We start from the raw sequence: 18,656 nt of genomic DNA on the forward strand, positions 1-18,656 counted from the left end.
CCGTCGACCACGTCGGGGGGGAAATTGCGGTCCTTGAAGAAGGAGGCCATCTGTGTTGTATGTATTTTGGACTGGTCCTCCTGAGAGCAGATGCGGCGGAGACGAAGGAATTGGGAGAATGGGATGGCGTTTTTACAGGGGGCAGGATGGGAGGAGGTGTAGTCCAGGTAGCTGTGGGAGTCGGTTGGTTTGTAGTAGATGTCCGTGTTGTAGCCCATGGCTACTCCTTTTGTTTGGAGAAAGTGGGAGGATTGGAAAGAAAAGTTGTTCAGGTAAGGATGGTATTTTCCTGCCCTGAAGAAAATGAGTGAATCACATGGGGTTTTCCAACAGTTGACAATGGATTCATGGTCATCATTAGACTCTTAATTCCAGATTTTTGAAATCATTCAACTTTCACCATCTCCCATGGTGGGATTCAAACCAGAACATTATCCAGATCTCTGGAGTATAAACACCACAAGCCAGTCACCTCCATGTCTTTTCCAAGGAGCAATTCACGGTGTGCAGCCAATTAAGCCTCAGTTATCTGCACTTGTCCACTTGGTTTGCTGATGTCACACAGCATTTTTGGGACAATTCAGCCTTTGCTCTCTGAGATAGCCCCACAGAAACTGGTTTCCTGTCACCAAGTCACCCTTTATTTACACTCAACACTGGTCTGGCTTCCTCAGAACCAGCTCTCAGAATGAACAGAAACTCTGCTTAATTTTTTTTTCTCTTTTTTTTCGCTACGCTCCTGTTTTTTTTTATTTAACCCCCCACACTACCACCTAAGTGCGGTAGTGCTTATTTTTTAGAAACTCTGCTTAAATCTGTCAGCCAGGGCTTCCTGATTGGACCAGATTAACAGCTCCAATCAAGGAACTTGTATTCAGTGAGGACCCTTGGCTGGTCTCGTTACAATCATTACGGTTTCTTTGGTCTCTCAGAGAACAGCCCTCTGTTGTCTGTAGCATTGGATATAACAGTGATTTTAAATCATCTTTGCTATCAAGTTTAGACCAGTGAAATTCTGTCTCATAAGAACATGTGCTTATATGCTCGGCACAGGAACCCAGACATGGCTGTCCTCTGATATAGTGCAGCAGGTCAGGCAGCAAAGGAACAGGAGAATCAACGTTTCGGGCATAAGCCCTTCTTCAGGAAGGCCCGAAATGTCAATTCTCCTGTTCCTTTGATGCTGCCTGACCTGCTGCGCTTTTCCAGCAACACATTGTTAAGCTCTGATCTCCAGCATCTGCAGTCCTCACTTTCTCCTGTCCTCTGATAAAGCCTCAATCCAAGCCATAATCGTTCAGCAATTAAGAGACCTGGACAACACAGACAAAAAAAAGTCTCAAGCTCAAACCCCACCAAGGCAGTTTGAGAAAATAAAACTGGAAACACAGTAGGCTGGCATCATAGCTGTGAAGCTGGTAGAATTATTGTTAAAATCCAGTTGGTTTAATGATCTCTTTCAGGGAAGGAAATCTATCACGCACACCTGATCTGTCTTGAGCCAATGCAATTAATTCCGAATTGTCATGAATGACTCACCAAGTAACTCAGTTGCATCCAAGTAGGGATGTCAATAAATAGTAACCTTGGCAGGAATGACCAAGGAAAACACACCCGAAGCATGATCTCTCATTACGGTACACATCAGGTAAAAGAGAACTACATGTTAACTTATCCACGCCTGCCTCCTGCTGGTTGTCACTGAGCATTGCCGGCAAAATCATGTGGGTAAGTTATCAGGCTCTAGGCCTAACTTTTTCCCCAACTGTGACTCAATTTTGAGCCTCCAAAATTTGTTGTGATCCCCTTCAGTGAGAGAGTGGTCAGCGAGGGTGCGACCAGTGGGACTGGTGGGGTGGGGGAGGGCAGAGAAGCCCCTTGATGAAGCAGGGGGGAGGGAAACCAGTGAGAATTGGTGGGGAAGCCTCTGAGCACAGGCCCCTGTCAGAGAGGCAGCACAGAGATGTACGCGTTTATAACCACAAAGACTTTAGCTAAAAATGTGGGGTCCGGACCTCTACTTTGGGAAGCACTTCACTAGGTTCACAACAACAAGAAACACAGTGACCCCAGAATTAAGGGTTGGGAAATTGTGGCAATGATTTCACACTCCTATGCACGACTCACAACCTTCACAATTGAAGGTCCTCTGCAATAGGAGAAATCCAGATTGTGGAGTAAACCCTTCACTTTAGAATTCAGTGGGCATTTATCCTGACCAAGCAGCCTCAGTCAACCGTTTATTGCAGGAAATTGTGACAGGTGTACTGTCTCTCACCATATTACAGCTCCACAGAAAGGCAACCACAGTAAAGGGGAACTCTTTCTTCTGTTCATCCACTCTACATTCAGAGAGTTTAACTGCATTAGTTTAACTGCATTTGTGTTAAACTACGAATAAACTGGGGAAATATAACTGGGAGTAGGTTTCCGCAGAGACTCCAGTTGCTGACTTCACCTTATTCCTGACAATGACAACCATGTTTTCGTAATTCCCCTCCATTTTCTTATAAGCAAACCCCCCCCAGCCGGAAAAGTCTCTCAAAAGATTGAGAGATCAACCTCTCAGACAATATCCGTCAATTGAACACATGCTTGAGGTTGTTTTGGGTCCAAACCACATGATGTAACGGCCAGCTTAGCACAAAAAACCACAGCAGCTTATTCAATGTGAAACATATGCACAGATATGCACAAAAAACACCATATTGTTTGCCTACACATTCCAACCGCAAATTTCTGTCATTAGCTGAACCGTAACAGACTCAGGCAAATTCACAAGCTTGTCTGGTTTCTGCTTCTTCTCCAATACTTTCAAGCCCACGTAGATGTCAATGGGCTGGAAGTCATGTTTAACTTTGAACAGGATATTAAGTGTAACCAAATCAGAATTTCCCTCTCCGTCCCCCACTCAGCCTTTGCCAACCTCGGGTGATGAAACCAAGAATTTATCAGGAAAGGGCTGACAGCCTGGGTCTTTTTTGAATGAAGGAGGAAGAGGTTGGATTTAAGACAGGTCTTTAAAATTATAATAGTTTCAACAGAGTAGGTACAAAGAAGATGTTTCTTTGAGGGGTACGGCATAACTCAATCTCATCAACATTAGATAGTTACCAAAAACCCCAACAGTGAATTCAGAAGGAACATCTTCACCCAAAGACTGGTGAAAGTGGGGGATCTTGTTTTCACAGTGAGAGCGGTTAAAACAAATAATTTAAGGTGAGACTGAGGGAGAAGGAGATGAACATGGTGATAGATTTAGGTAGGAAAGGATAAGAGTAGGGAGGATCATCAGCTCCCACCTGGCTTGGTTGGGACCAATGACCAGTTCCTGTGCCGTATACCCGACTAAGGTGCGGCTGAACAGGTTGGCCGTGCCCCAGGAGGGAATCACTTCCATAACTCGGAACGGTTTCCTAGCGTACTTCTCTTCCCCTTCCTCAGGTGTTGGTCCCTCACGTGGTTCACAGCTGCTGGTGACTCACCAGTACCTCTCCTGAGCAGCCATTACTCACGTCTGAGCCGGGGAGAGCGAGTCAGCCAGCTAGGCATCCATTAGGGAGGGGAAAGGCTTGGGCATCACAGCTCTGCTTCATCCAGTCAACATCCGACATACATAAGGGCCATTGGTTTGCCATCAGGAGAGAGGGTTCTACCTAGAACACCCTGAAAACCACAGACAGCTGCTCTACTCAATTGCTCCTTCATTTGAGTAGAGACGATGTCCCTTCTCTCACATCAAATGATGAAGCATTCACTAAAAGTTCCTTGCTCTGCTGCTCTAGGTTCTTGTTATCAAACACAGATCTCCACACTTGCTCATCCACTATAAATGGTTGTATCTTGAGTCGCCGAAACTCTGGCATCCCCTCTCCGGCTCTTGATTTCTCTCTCCACCTCTAATATGTTCTTTAAACTTATCTTTTTGAATAAACTTCAGGTTACCTGCTCTAACATCTCCTTATGTGACAGTTTTCAAATCTTGCTTGACAAGGTTTCTTAGAAGAGCCTTGGGATGTTGTGAAGGAGTCATATAAACACAGATTGTTGTAGTGCCAGGTCAGCCCCATACTGGTCCTCGCTCTGCAATGCCCTATTATACCTCAACTCCCCTAAGGACACATCATAAATCCCTACAGTGGGGAAGCAGGCCGTTCGGCCCATCGAGTCCACATTACCTCTTCAAAGATCATCCCTCCCAGACTCAGCCCCCTACCCTATCCCTGCAAACCTGCATTTCCTAAGGCTAATCCACCTAGCTTGTGTATCCCTGGACACGATGGGTAATTTAGCACATCCAAACAACCCTAGCCTGCACATCTTTGGATGGAGAGGGAAAACCGGAGGAAACCCATGTAAATTATGGGGAGCAGGTGCTAACTGCACACAGACAGTCGCCTGTGGGTTGAACCTGGGTCCCTAGTACTATAAAACAGCAGTGCTAACCACTGAGCCACCGTGCTGATCAGTCATAGCTTTGTGACCGTTCCTTGAACAGGGCGCTCCTGTTAAGCGGGTTTGCCATTGTTCAAAATCCACACAACTGGTTAAAAATAAAGTGGAAAACATTTAATTAAATGTTTCCACTGAATTTCCTATTATCCTGTCACAAAAAGAAACTCGGTGAAAGGCTAATAGTAGGATCAGAGATTCCCAGTAGAGACAGCCATTCCCAGTAAACAACCCACAACTGCCACAGATGTGCTTCCTGGGTGTGTCCCTCCACACATGTCATAGCCATTTAACACTTTTAAAAGAATTCAGACCTCGCCGATGCTTTACCTGAAGCTGCTGGATCAGGCTGGGGTGGTGTGGATCCATAGCTGTCCTGGGGTCCAGTGGCACTGAAACAGAAACACAGGAACTGATCGGTGTGAATTGAAGCAGCATACTGCACTCATTCCACATCATTCATACAACAAGCCTGGTCTGATGATACTGGGAACACACAAGAAAAAAAACTCCTTTTTATGACAAGTATTTCCTACCATCAACCAAAAGAGAAATAAGGATCTTAAAAGAAGCAAAATACATTTGCATTTTATGTAGCCCTTTTCATGAGCTCAGGATGTTCCAGAGCACTTTGCTGCTGCAATGCAGCAATGAATTTGCATGTTGCAAGATCCCATATACAGGAATGAAGTAAATGGTCAGGTAAAGTGTTTAGCTGATTTTGGTTCAAAGTCAAATATTAGCCAGGGTATTGGGGAGATCTATTCTGTCCTTCTTCATTTATATAAAAAACCAGTCTTAGGTCTGGGTTTGAATCCAACTCAAACTGATACACTGCACAAACCTCACCTGGTCACTACTCCAGTTTTAATGCTGTTCCCAATGGTCTCAAACCTACAGCAACCACTGAGCATGCAGCAGTTACCAAGATGGCACTGATACACATGCAACTCCATTGTCCCCGGGGGTAGGATCTCCTGAATTTGAGATGGACATACATTGTCAGGTAGTGTGTGAGGAGCTTGACCCAGCACCTAACCTGTACTTGACCTAACCAAGATGTAATAGGAATGTGGGGTCAGGAATTTTTTTCCTGTTCATTTACCGTGGCTGTATACTATACTTCAGCATCAGTTGTGACTCAGAAATACCACTCCTCATTCAGAGTTAAAAGATTTCAGATTTGAGTCCCACTGTAAAGACAACAGCGCATGTTCTAGCCCTGAGGAAGTGCTTCACTGCTGGAGGTATTGTCTTTCAGCTGAGATGCTAAACTGGATTTAAGTTGCATGCAAGAGATCTTCTGCAACACATTTACAGATTAAGCAGGTGACTGTTTATTGGTGTCCTGGCCAGTCCATCCCTCAATGAACTCACATGGGTTATTAGGTTATATCACAATGCAGTTTGTGGGAACTTGCTGAGTGAGAATTGGCTGATGTGTTTCCTAAACTACAACACTGAGTAAACTTCCAAAAGTACCTCATCATCAGTAAAGTAGTTTGGGATGCCCGGAGGCCAAGAAAGTATTTTTGGATCATTCTGACCTGGAGTGTTTCGGTACCGTTTTCCAGCAAAACTGACCAAGACAAGCTGGAAATCATGGAAACAGGAACAGGTGTTGAAAACTAAAGTCGGGTACGGGAAGGAAGAAGGCAGGAAAAATGAAGAGGAAGGATATCAAGAAATGGATCAGCAATACAAACAAGGAGAAAAGAAACAGAAAATATAAATCATGATAAGTGTGAGGAGTTTAAGTAGAAGAAGTGAAAATGTCATGAGTTTAAACTTGAAAACACAGGAAAGAGGACTGGTCTCTGTGATTTCACACCTCTCCCTAACTGTGGGACTTGCTCCAAACCTCTGAAGTCTCTTCTTTGAACTTTCCATTCCTTGAGTCAAGACTCCTGTGCATCCACATTGGTTCATATGAACAAAAGTAGGCTACTCCACCCTTTGAACCTGCTCTGCCATTCAATGTCATTCAATTGACCTACTCTTGGGAAATAAGGCAGGGCAGGTGACTGAGGTGTCATTGGGGGAGCACTTTGGTGCTAGCGACCTTAATTCTATTAAATTTAAAATAGTGATGGAAAAGGATAGACCAGATCTAAAAGCTGAAGTTCTAAACTGGAGACAGGTCAATTTTGACGGGATTAGGCAAGAACTTTCAAAAGCTGATTAGGGGCAGATGTTTGCAGGTAAAGGGACGGCTGGAAAATGGGAAGCCTTCAGAAATGAGATAACAAGAATCCAGAGAAAGTATATTCCTGTCAGGGTGAAAGGGAAGGCTGGTAGGTGTAGGGAATGCTGGATGACTAAAGAAATTTAGGATTTGGTTAAGAAGAAGAAGGAAGCAGATGTCAGGTATAGACAGGATAGATCGAGTGAATCCTTAGAAGAGTATAATGGCAGTAGGAGTATACTTAAGAGGGAAATCAGGAGGGCAAAACGGGGACATGAGATAGCTTTGGCAAATAGAGTTAAGGAGAATCCAAAAGGTTTTTAACATATACATTAAGGACAAAGGGGTCCCTCAAAGATCAGCAAGGCGGCCTTTGTGTGGAGCCGCAGGAGATGGGGCAGATACTAAACAAGTATTTTGCATCAGTATTTACTGTGGAAAAGGACATGGAAGATATACAATGTAGGGAAATAGATGGTGACATCTTGAAAAATGTTCATATTATAGAGGAGGAAGTGCTGGATGTCTTGAAAAGCATAAAAGTAGATAAATGCCCAGGACCTGATCAGGTATACCCTAGAACTCTGTGGGAAGCTTTTGTATCATCGATAGTCACAGGTGAGGTGCCGGAAGACTGGAGGTTGGCTAACGTGGTGCCACTCTTTAAGAAGGGTAGTAAGGACACGTCAGGGAACTATAGACCAGTAAGCCTGACATCGGTGGTGGGCAAGTTGTTGGAGGGAATCCTGAGGCATCGGTGGTGGGCAAGTTGTTGGAGGGAATCCTGAGGGAAAGGATGTACAAGTATTTGGAAAGGCAAGGACTGATTAGGGATAGTCAACATGGTTTTGTCCATGGGAAATCATGTCTCACAAATTTGATTCAGTTTTTTGAAGAAGTAACAAAGAGGATTGATGAGGCCCGAGCGGTGGATGTGATCTATATGGACTTCAGTAAGGCATTCGACAAGGTTCCCCATGGGAGACTGGTAAGCAAGGTTAGATCTCATGGAATACAGGGAGAACTAGCCATTTGGATACAGAACTGGCTCAAAAGTAGAAGATTGAAAGTGGTGGTGGAGGGTTGTTTTTCAGACTGGAGGCTGGTGACCAGTGGATTGTCACAAGGATCGGTGCTGGGTCCATTACTTTTCATCATTTATATAAATGATTTTGATGTGAGCTTCAGAAGTATAGTCAGTTTGTTTGCAGATGACGCCAAAATTTGAGGTGTAATGGACAGCAAAGAAGGTTACCTCAGATTACAACGGGATCTTGATCAGATGGGCCATTGGCAGATGGAGTTTAATTCAGCGAGGTGCTGCATTTTGGGAAAGCAAATTTTAGCAGGACTTGTACACTTAATGGTAAGGTCCCAGGGAGTGTTGCTGAACAAAGAGACCTTGGAGTGCAGGTTCATAGCTTCTTGAAAGTGGTGTCGCAGGTAGATAGGATAGTGAAGAAGGCATTTGGTATGCTTTCCTTTATTGGTCAGAGTATTGAGTACAGGAGTTAGGAGGTCATGTTGCGGCTGTACAGGACATTGGTTAGGCCACTTTTGGAAGATTGCATGCAATTCCGGTCTCCTTCCCAGCAGAAAGATGTTGTGAAATTTGAAAGGGTTCAAAAAAGATTTACAAGGATATTGACAGGGTTGGAAGATTTGAGCTATAGGGAGACGCTGAACAGGCTGGGGCTGTTTTCCCTGGAGTGTCGGAGGCTGAGGGGTGACCTTACAGAAGTTTATAAAATTATGAGGGGCATAAATAGACAAGGTCTTTTCCCTGGGGTCAGGGAGTGCAAAACTAGAGGGCATAGGTTTAGGGTGAGAGGGGAAAGATATAAAAGAGACCCAAGGGGCAACTTTTCCACGCAGAGGGTGGTGCAAGTACAGAATGAGCTACCAGAGGAAGTGGTGGAGGCTGGTACAATTGTAACATTTAAGAGGCATTTAGATGGGTATATGAATAGGAAGGGTTTGGAGGGATATGGGCCGGGTGCTGGCAGGTGGGACTAGATTGGGACTAGATCTGGTCGGCATGAACGGGTTGGACCGAAGGGTCTGTTTCCGTGCTGTACATCTCTATGAATCTATGACTCTAATAAAATGATGGTTGATCTGATTTTAATTTCACCTGTACAGTACTGAAAACCTCTGATAATGTAGTAATCAAGAATCTATCCACCTCTACCTTGAAACAATTCAAGATTCTGCATCCACTGCCCTTTTGAGGAAGGCAAAGATTCACAACCCTTAGAGACAAATATTTTTCCTCATCTGTCTTAAATGGGCAAAATTTATTTTTAAATGCTTAGTTCTCGATTCTCAAACTTCCTGAGGAATTTTCACTGGTTCAATTAAGTCCCCCTGACTCCCCTAAATTCCTAGCCTGTCCAGCCTTTCCTCATCAGGCAATCCACTCATTCCAGATATCTTTCCTGAGAAAAGAATGTGACTTTCTCCTTAAAGTCACCAGGCCATGAGAGGTAAGTAATTGGAGTCACCCTTCCAGAGATCCTAATCATACTGGACTATTGCTTTCTTTATAACTCTTATGGTGAAACCTTGTCAATCCCAGGACTTTACTCTCTGAGGAGAACGAGGGGGAATTTGATGGAAGTCTTAAAATTTCCATTGAGGAGATTTTGATCCAAAAATTTAGTATTAGGGAATTTACTCATAGTAAAAAGCCTGGAATGGCATATAGGAACTGTAGGGAGTGAGTAGGAAGAACAGAAGCTGATGTGCAAACAAATTTGAGCAAAATGTAAATTTACACGAACAGATAGACAGAAAATCATTTATTATTGAACAGTCTGTGACCCCCTTCAAATGTGCCAGGGCCCCTAAGGGGGTCATATGGCCTCTGTTGAGAATGACTGGATAGATTTGATATAGTGAGGGGGAAGAGTGGGAAACAGAATAAAGAGTCAGGAGGGTGAAGAATTCCTAAAATGTCCACAGCAGAATTTCTGAAATTCATTTACTTTTCGGCATTAAGCAAGGAAGCAATGTTGGAATTAGTTCCAGAAAATTAAGGGGTGGGGGCAATTGGGAGAACGATTGTCTAATGTGATCGTAAACTAATTATGTTTAAAACAATTACAGAAGAGGACACAGAATAAAATGCCCAACCTGGAAGAGATCTAACTTTAGTGATTTGAGAAGGGATCTGGTATGGGGAAACTGGAAACAGATTGCCCAAAAAAACAATGAATCTGCAATATAAAGTTTTTACAGGTGATGAATTATTGTGTAGGGATAGTGAGACACTTTCTTAAACTACTGCAGTACACGTTATATAGCACCCGCAGTGCTGTTAGGGAGGGAATTCCTGGATTTTGACCTAGCAACAGTGAGGAAACAACAATATAGCTCCCAAGTCAGGATGGTGTGACTTGGAGGGGAACATACATATGATGGTGTTCCAAAGTGTCTACTAGCTTTATCCCTCTCAGTGATCAAGGTCACAGATTTGATAGATGCTGTTCAGGAAGCTATAGTGAGTTGCTGCAGTGCAACCTGTAAATGGTATATACTGCTCTCACTGTGCATCAGTGTGGAAGGTGTGATTACTTAAGAGCATGGAGAAGGCATCAATCAAGGAGGTCTGCTTTGTCTTAGATGGTGTTGAGCTTTTTGAGTAATACTGGAGGCTTACTCATTCAGGCAAGTGATGAGCAATTCATCACCCACTTTACTTGTGCCTCAGAATATGGACAGGCTTTTAGTCAGTCACAAGTTGAGTTACTCACAAGGTTTCTTAACCTCGGACCTACACATGCAGCCACAGAATGGCTGATCAGTTTTTGATCAGTAGTAACTCTTAAGATGTTGATAATGCAAATATTACACCACAAGTCAAAAAAGGGAGAGACGCCATAGCTAGTAACCATAGGCCACTCAGTGTCAGTGGGAAAATTAAAGACAATTAGAGAGCCATAGAGTCATAGAGATGTACAGCATGGAAACAGACCATTTGGTCCAACCCGTCCATGTTGACCAGATATTCCAACCCAATCTAGTCCCACCTGCCAGCACCCAGCCCATATCCCTCCAAACCCTTCCTATTCATATACCCATCTAGATGCCTTTTAAATGTTATAATTGTACCAGCCTCCACCACTTCCTCTGGCAGCTCATTCCATACATGCTCCACCCTCTGCGTGAAAACATTTCCCCTTAGATCACTTTTATATCTTTCCCCTCTCACCCTAAACCTATGCCCTCTACTTCTGCACTCCCCCACCCCAGGGAAAAGACTTTGTCTATTTATCCTATCCATGTCCCTTATGATTTTATAAAGCTCTATGAGGTCACTCCTCAGCCTCCGACGCTCCAAGGAAAACAGGCCCAGCCTGTTCAGCCTCTCCCTGTAGCTCAGATCCTCCAACCCTGGCAACATCCTTGTAAATCTTTTCTGAACCCTTTCAAGTTTCACAACATCTTTCCGATAGGAAGGAGACCACCTCACATTTATCTAAATTAAACTTCATCTGCCACTCCTCAGCCCATTGGCCCATCTGGTCCAGATCCTGTTGTGATCTGAGGTAACCCTCTTCGCTGTCCACTCCACCTCCAATTTTAGTGTCATCTGCAAACTTACTAACTATACCTCCTATGTTCACATCCAAATCATTTATCTAAGTGATGAAAAGTAGTGGACCCAGCAGCGATCCTTGTGGCACTCCACTGGTCAAAGGCCTCCAGTCTGAAAAACAACCACAAAATCAATCCTTCTTTGGGGACGAATGGACAGCCAGCACAGATTTTGTTAAAATATGGCTGACTAACCTGATTGAGTTCTGTGCTCCATTAGCCCCATCATGTCAGCTCCAGTTCCATTACCCAGTGCCTTTTCCCCATATTCTTACATATCATTTCTATCCAAAAAAAAATCATCCAATGCTCTCTGGAATGCAAGTGCAGTAAATGTTACACATATATATAGAATTTAAAAAGATAATTGATAAAGTACTACTTCTACATTCCACCAAAGTACTTAGATGGAATATAGAAGGGTATAATGTTAAAATGACAGTGGCAACCTGTTAGCTAACTGGTTAAGGACAAGAAGTAGAAAGTAATGATAAATGGATGACTTTCCTATTAGAAATTCAAAATAAGACCCTTCAGGATTCGGCATTAGGAACGTTCTATTCTTTTTTAAATAACGAGGCCTGAGTACATCAAGTACAATTGTGAACTTTGCACCTAATGCAAACTGTGGCATCACACTGCATGGTGAGGAAATGAGTAGCTGACATTAGAAGGCCATGGGCAGACTCATGATAGATGCAACTTGTTGCAGTTTCTGCTTTGGATTTAGTTGTGTTAATACCGCAAACTAACATCTATACTCTGCCAAGAGTTTTGAGTGTGGTTTACAATGTGTTAATGAGCAGATGTTCTTGTGTAAGTATTGCACATTGGAACTTTATAGATGGCAGTCAATTGTTCCTGAAAGTGACATACATGAGTATATCGCTAGCTACTGTGAATGAAGGCGACATTATGAAAGGTGTTTAAAATAATTGTCAGGAACATATAAACCTTCGAGCTTATTTTTGTGAAACTAAACACGAGACAATAAGACACTTTGTATTTACATAGTGGGTAAGAAATGTGTCTCACAGAGACATGAGAAAAAAAATGGCACAATGCTGCAAGGCAATATTAATGCAGTTTGAGGGATTGAGAGTTGCAAAAACTTAAGGAAGTAAATTCCAGTAATTATGGCCTAGGAACTGAAGGCATTGTGACCCATGGTAGTCATGAAGATGCTCCAAATGCCAGAATTAAAGGAAATCGCTGAGGATCACAGGAAATTAGAGGGAGGGAGGAGTGAGGTAGTGGAGAAATTAGAAAACCAGGAAGAGAATTTTAAAGCCAAAGCATTTGATGTGGAGCCAATGTCGACTGGGGTTATGGATGAACAGAGCCTATTGCAAATTCAGTTATGGGCAAGAGAGTATTGTATGACCTCAAGTCAGAATGCAAGGAGGTGTCCAGGATTGTGTGGGAATAGTCATGTCTGGCAAGATTAAAGGCATACATGTTCAGCAACATAGGAGCTGAGATGGGGTGGTCAAGTAATGTACTGGCATTGGAAACAGTCCAGAGATGGTTCACTCAGCTGAAACCAGGTATGGAGGGCGTATCTTATGAGGAGAGGTTGAGTAGGTTAAGCATGTATTGGAACTTAGAAGAATGAGAGGCGACCTGATTGAAACATTAAGGATTCTTAGGGGGCTTAACAGAGTAAATACTGAAAGCTGGTTTCCCCTTATGGCAGAGGACATCAGAGTAAGAGGTCGTACGTTTAAGGCCGAGATGAGGAGCAATTTCTTCTCTCAGAGGGTAGGTCCTCTGTGAAATTCTTCACCACAGATGGCTGATGAGGCTGTGTTAAGTACATTCAAGGCTGAGATTGACTGATTTTAAGGGGAATCAAGAGTTATGTGGAAAAGGCAGGAAAGTGGAGTTGGGGATCATCAGATCAGCCATGAACTCATTGAAGAATGTCCATGGGCTCTTCCATCTACAGATCTTATGATCTCAATCATCTGGAAGGACAAAAGCAGCAAACAAATGGGAATACCATCACCTACAAACACCCCTCCAAGCCATGTACTATCATGGCTTAGCTATTCTTTCGCCATTGCTAGATCAAAATCCTAGAGCCGCCTTCTTAGCAGCATTGACCCCACAAAGACTCCAGTGGTTCAAAAGGAGGCTAACCAATCCCTTCTCCAGGCTGATTAAGGACAGATAATAACGTGAAGCCTGCATCCCATAATATATGTTGAAATAAAATCACTAGTTAAGCCTCAGTTCTGGAGTTTAAACCTGGGCATAAATATTAGTAGTGGCATCAAGGTATCAGAGAGGCGACAGAAGAGGTTAACCAGGATAAAAGAGCACAGCTTTGTGTAAAGCTGCTTAGAGCAGTGAAGGTTAAGGAGAGATTTAACAGAGTTGTCTAAATTATGAGGGGGCTTTAATGCAGCAAATAGGAAAAAGTTGTGCCCTAGGGAAAGGGATGAGCACAAAAGGCTATAGATTTATACATGGGAAGTCATGTTACAGCTGTACAGGACATTGGTTAGGCCACTTTCAGAATATTGCATGCAATTCTAGTCTCCTTACTATCGGAAGGATGTTGTGAAACTTGAAAGGACTCAGAAAAGATTTACAAGGCTGTTGCCAAGGTTGTAGCAATAGGGAGAGGCTGGATAGACTGGTGCTGTTTTCCATGGAGCGTCGAAGGTTGGGGGGTGACCTTATAGAGGCTTATGAAATCATGAGGGGCATGGATAAGATAAATAGATAAGGTATTTTCCCTGGGATAGAGGAGTGCAAAAGTAGAGGGTACAGGTTTAGAGTGAGATGGGAAAGAAATAAAAGGGACCTAAGGGGCAACTTTTTCACATAGAGGGTAGTATGTGTATGGAATGAGCTGCCAGAGGAAGTGGTGGAGGCTGGTACAATTGCAACATCTAAAAGGCATCTGGATGGGTATATGAATAGGAAGGATTTGGAAGGATATGGGCCAAGTGCTGGCAGGTGGGACTAGATTGGGTTGGGATATCTGGTCTCAATGGTCAAGTTGGACCACAGAGTCTGTTTCTGTGCTGTACATCTCTATGACTCTATTTAAAATAATTGACCAAAAGAGAAATGTTTTGCTCTTAACAGAGGTTTGTCAGGTTATGGAATACATGACGTGGAAGTGTATTGTGGTACATTCCATGCAGATTGCCAAAAGGCAACTGGTGATGAATTGGAAGTGGACAAGTTGGGACTTGGGGCTGTGTTAGACAGCTGCTTCGGAGAGCAGGCTCAAACTTGGTCAGCTGAACAGCCTTCTTCTGTGCTGTATGAATCTGTATTTCATCCCTGTGATTTGTACACCTACATTCTATTTGGAAAAGCTTTCTACTTATTTAATGATTACAAGATTGCAGCTTTTAACCTGGTGAGGGGGGTTTTCCCCTTAAAAATCAGGCTTATTTTGGGCAACCAGGGGAAGTCATTCATGTAAATCAGAGGCAGAGGAAGTCAGACGTAAAAGAGACATGGGCATAAAAACAAGGGCACAAGTATGCAGAGAAACACAGTGAGAAACACGTACAGAGGAACCGCGATTATCCGAATAGCAATTATCCGAAGAAGATGTCAGGGTCCCGACAGAAACATTACATCAAAGGGGTGTTTCCAACACTGTTCAGGTCTTTTATTTACAATGATTGAAAACGATCTCAGCTTACTGAAATGCTGCTGAGAACAGTCCTGGACATCAATGGGAGCCCACCATCTCCAAATGACTGATCTCTCTCTCTCTCTCTCTCTCACTGTGGGGGTGGATGGGAGGCAGGTTTGGACGGGGTTGGGGGGGGCAAGGGTGGGGAGCTGCCTGGTCTCCTGAACTGGGAGCGGACTTAGCAAGTGCTCGCTGTGCCAATCCTGTTGACGGGGTTGGGGGGAGGCAGGAGGCTTCAGCAGTGCTGCAGGTCCCTTACCCACAAGTGTGTGTCTGCTCAGAAACAAGCCCTGAGTCAGAGAGAGGGAGAAAGACAGGCAGAGCGAGGAAAAAAGAAACTTCAGAAAACTCTGAGTCCCAGAGGAGAGGCATTGAATCAATTAACCGAATAATCAATTATCCGAATGAAATAGTGCCTGTACATCTCATTCAGATAATCGTGGTTCCTCTATAGTTAGAAATGAGCACAGTCACACAAAACAGAACAGATAAGAGATAATTTAGCATTTCAAAAGCCTTTGGGAAATGTTCACAATGACTCTCATGCCTGCACTGGTTCAATGGTTTACACTCTGTTCTCTGAATCAGAGTTCCACTCTGCGACTGGACCATCAAACTGAGTCTGACACTTCAGAGCCATATCGAGTGGGGGCTGTACTATGACAGGTGTTACTTTTTTCAAACCGAGACATTAAACTGATGCAAGAGATGTTACATAAATGCAGTTTTTCAAAAAAGAAAGATAGCAAATGATCTAATTCAGGGAGTAGAACTTCAAGGTGGGCTTAGCCACACTGACACTTTTCTTTCAACCAGCCAGTCAAGATGAGATTTGGGAGAATATTGCAGGTTGGAGAACACAGAATTGAGATACGTTTTGCTGTAGAGTACTGTGTACAGGAAGAAGTGTTCAAAGTTTCCAAAGGAGAAAGTAATGCTGTCTGAAATCAGGGTTACACTGCATATATGTGAATGCACGGAGTATAGTTAATAAGATTGGGAGTCACAGGTATAAATTGGATTATAGGATTATGATGTTGTGGAAATAATGGATACCTGGTTGAATGAAGGGTAGATCTGGGTGTTAGATAGCCTTGGTTGCAAGGTGTTTGAAAAGATGGCTAAAAGATAAAAGAGGGGTGTTTTGGTTAAAGAGAGTATTGTAGTACTAGAGAAAGAGGATGTTTCAGATGTGGGCAGAATCAATTTGACCAGAGCTGAGGAATAAGAAAAGGTACAACAATTTGCTCAGTGTAGTCATACAGTGATAGAGGTGTGTACAGCATGAAAACAGACCCTTTCACCAAACTTGCCCATGCCGATCAGATATCCTAAACTAATCTAGTCCCATTTGCCAGCATTTGGCCCATATCACTCTAAACCCTTCCTAATCATACACCCATTCAGATGCCTGTTAAAAGCTGTAATTGTATCAGAATCCACCACCTCCTCTGGCAGCTCGTTCCAAACATGCACCAGCCTCTGTGTGAAACCACTGCTCTTTAGATCACGGGTTACATCTTTCCCCTCTCACCTTAAATTTGTGCCCTCCACATTTCGACTACCCTACCCTAGGAAAAAGACCTTGGTTATTCACCCTATTCCTGTCCCTCATGATTGTATAAAACCTCTATAAGGTCACCCCTCAGCCTCCGACGCTCCAGGGAAAATAACCCCAGCCTAATCAGCCTCGCACGACAGTTCAAACCCTCAACCCCACCATCCTTGTAAATCTTTTCTGTTCCCTTTTAAGTTTCACAACATTTTCCCTATAGCAGGGAGACAAGTGGGGTGGACGTAGCAGAACAATCAATTGCAAAGAAACAATAAAGATGTGAAAATATCAAAATGTAGGTACGATGGGGGAGGGGGTTAATTACCCATAGGTAGATTGGGATAGTTTGCGGGAGCCATTTTGTGTTCAGAAGAATTTCCTGCAGCAGTAAGGGTTCAGTTCAATGAGGCAGGAGGTGTTGCTAGTCCTGGTTGTTGGAATGAGGTGGACCCAGTAGATCCGTGTCAGTGGAGGAAGATTTGAAATACAATGATAAAAATATGTGTTTATTATCAACCTGTCCAGACAGGTTATGGCACACCTCTGAAGCAGGTAGGACTTCAAGCCAGACCTCCTGGCTCAGAACTAGGGATACTGCCATTGGTCCACAAGAAACTCCTTAAGTGATGCTAATCCAAGGGCGAGGATGACAGTGGCGCCTCCTGAGGGTACTGGGCAACAACTCGAGCAGGAACAAAGTGCAGAGTTATGGGGAAAAGGCAGGAGTTTCGCACTAAGCCGCACTGCTCAGTGAGATGGCGCAGGACACGATGGGCAGAATGGGCTCCTTTGCCCCGCTTTTATCACTGTGTGGTACAGAACATGGCCATTCCCAAGAGCGTGCCCTACCTACACCCAAACCAGCGCAAAGAGAGGAGTCTCGCCAGCCATCCAAACCTTCCTCAAAGCCCAGCCATCTGGTACTGAGGAATAACTTATTTCTTTTCAGGCCCCTGCTGGAATGCTCTCAGCGCTGGTAACTTCCAATCGCTGCAAGTCCATACCTCCGCCTGTGGGCGCTGGTAGCTCAGACCCAGCTGGAAGCTGGAGAGCAGTCGGGACCGCGGTTACCTGTTGGCAATGACCCTGTTCAAGCCGAGGCCACCGCTCGAAGACAATGGGAACAGCGACGGAAAGGAGCCAAGGAACTCTGGTTGCATTTTTGCAGTCGCGGTTGGACCGGAATTTTGCAACAACATGCAGAACCCCCCCCCCCCCACCAGCTTTTTACTGCAGCCAGGGGCTCTGTCAGCACAAGGGGAGGTCTGAGCCCGCTCCGAGAAAGTTGCCTCACGATTTGATTGCTTTTTTTATTTTAGCTTTACCTGAGCAGTGCTTGTCTTTCCATTAGTTTGGAGCCTTCAGTCTGTGTTGCTGCCCAGCGGTACCCAGTCCTCCCCGTCCAGGAACTGGTCAGTTTCACTCCACACAATCCAGAGCTCAGTCAGTTTCGATTTCTCGCTGTCTTCCACGCCTTAGTCCACTCCTTCCTTCCACTACAGCAGCCTTTCAGAGTTAGAATTAAATATTCAGGGGAGGCTCAAATCGCTTACACTGCCAAAGGCGGAACAGCGGAAGTGATCTGACTTTCCCTGATCACAGCAATGTTCTATAGCACTTCTACCCAGTTTAGAGTCATAGAGATGTACAGCATGGAAACAGACCCTTCGGTCCAACTTGTCCATGTCGACTAGTTTTCCTAAATTAATCTAATCCCATTTGCCAGCACTTGGCCCATATCCCTCCAAACCCTTCCTATTCATATACCTATCCAGATGCCTTTTAAATGTTGCAGTTGTACCAGCCTCCCCGCTTCCTCTGGCAGCTCATTCCATACACGTACCACCCTTTGCGAGAAAAAGTTGCCCCCTTTTAAATCTTTCCCATTGGACTTGTTGGGCCGAAGGGCCTGTTTCCACACTGTAAGTAATCTAATCTAATCTAACCTAAACCTATGCCTTCTAATTCAGGACTCCCCCATCCCAGAGTTAACACACATGGTGCTGACTCACTGTGGGCATCCTCCAAAGCCCATTTTGTGCTCTTGCACACATTGCCACTCTCTGGGTGAACAGTGCAGCTATTTATATATTGGATGCATCACACCTACAGCCTGAGACAGCTCTGGCACATTTCCACACATGGACAGATGTTCTAGAGAGACAGCAAGACAGCACTCCCCCACACCTAGACTCTTCAGC

The 18,656-nt window shown here is 44.1% G+C and overlaps 1 protein-coding gene across 1 annotated transcript in view; it reads right to left on the reverse strand.

Annotated features, from left to right (window-relative positions):
- The window catches only part of LOC122559165 (protein SSUH2 homolog), a 55,439-nt gene extending 37,487 nt beyond the window's left edge, over positions 1-17,952 (reverse strand). Inside the window, exons 1-2 of the mRNA XM_043708539.1 lie at positions 17,781-17,952; positions 4,783-4,844 (exon numbers count right to left, since the gene is read on the reverse strand). Of these exons, the coding sequence (XP_043564474.1) occupies positions 4,783-4,844; positions 17,781-17,803 (85 nt within the window). The 5' untranslated portion in view covers positions 17,804-17,952. The remainder of the gene's footprint in view (positions 1-4,782; positions 4,845-17,780) is intronic.
- Positions 17,953-18,656: the final 704 nt, after the last annotated feature.

This window comes from Chiloscyllium plagiosum, chromosome 18, assembly GCF_004010195.1.
Source record: "Chiloscyllium plagiosum isolate BGI_BamShark_2017 chromosome 18, ASM401019v2, whole genome shotgun sequence".
NCBI lineage: Eukaryota > Metazoa > Chordata > Chondrichthyes > Orectolobiformes > Hemiscylliidae > Chiloscyllium > Chiloscyllium plagiosum.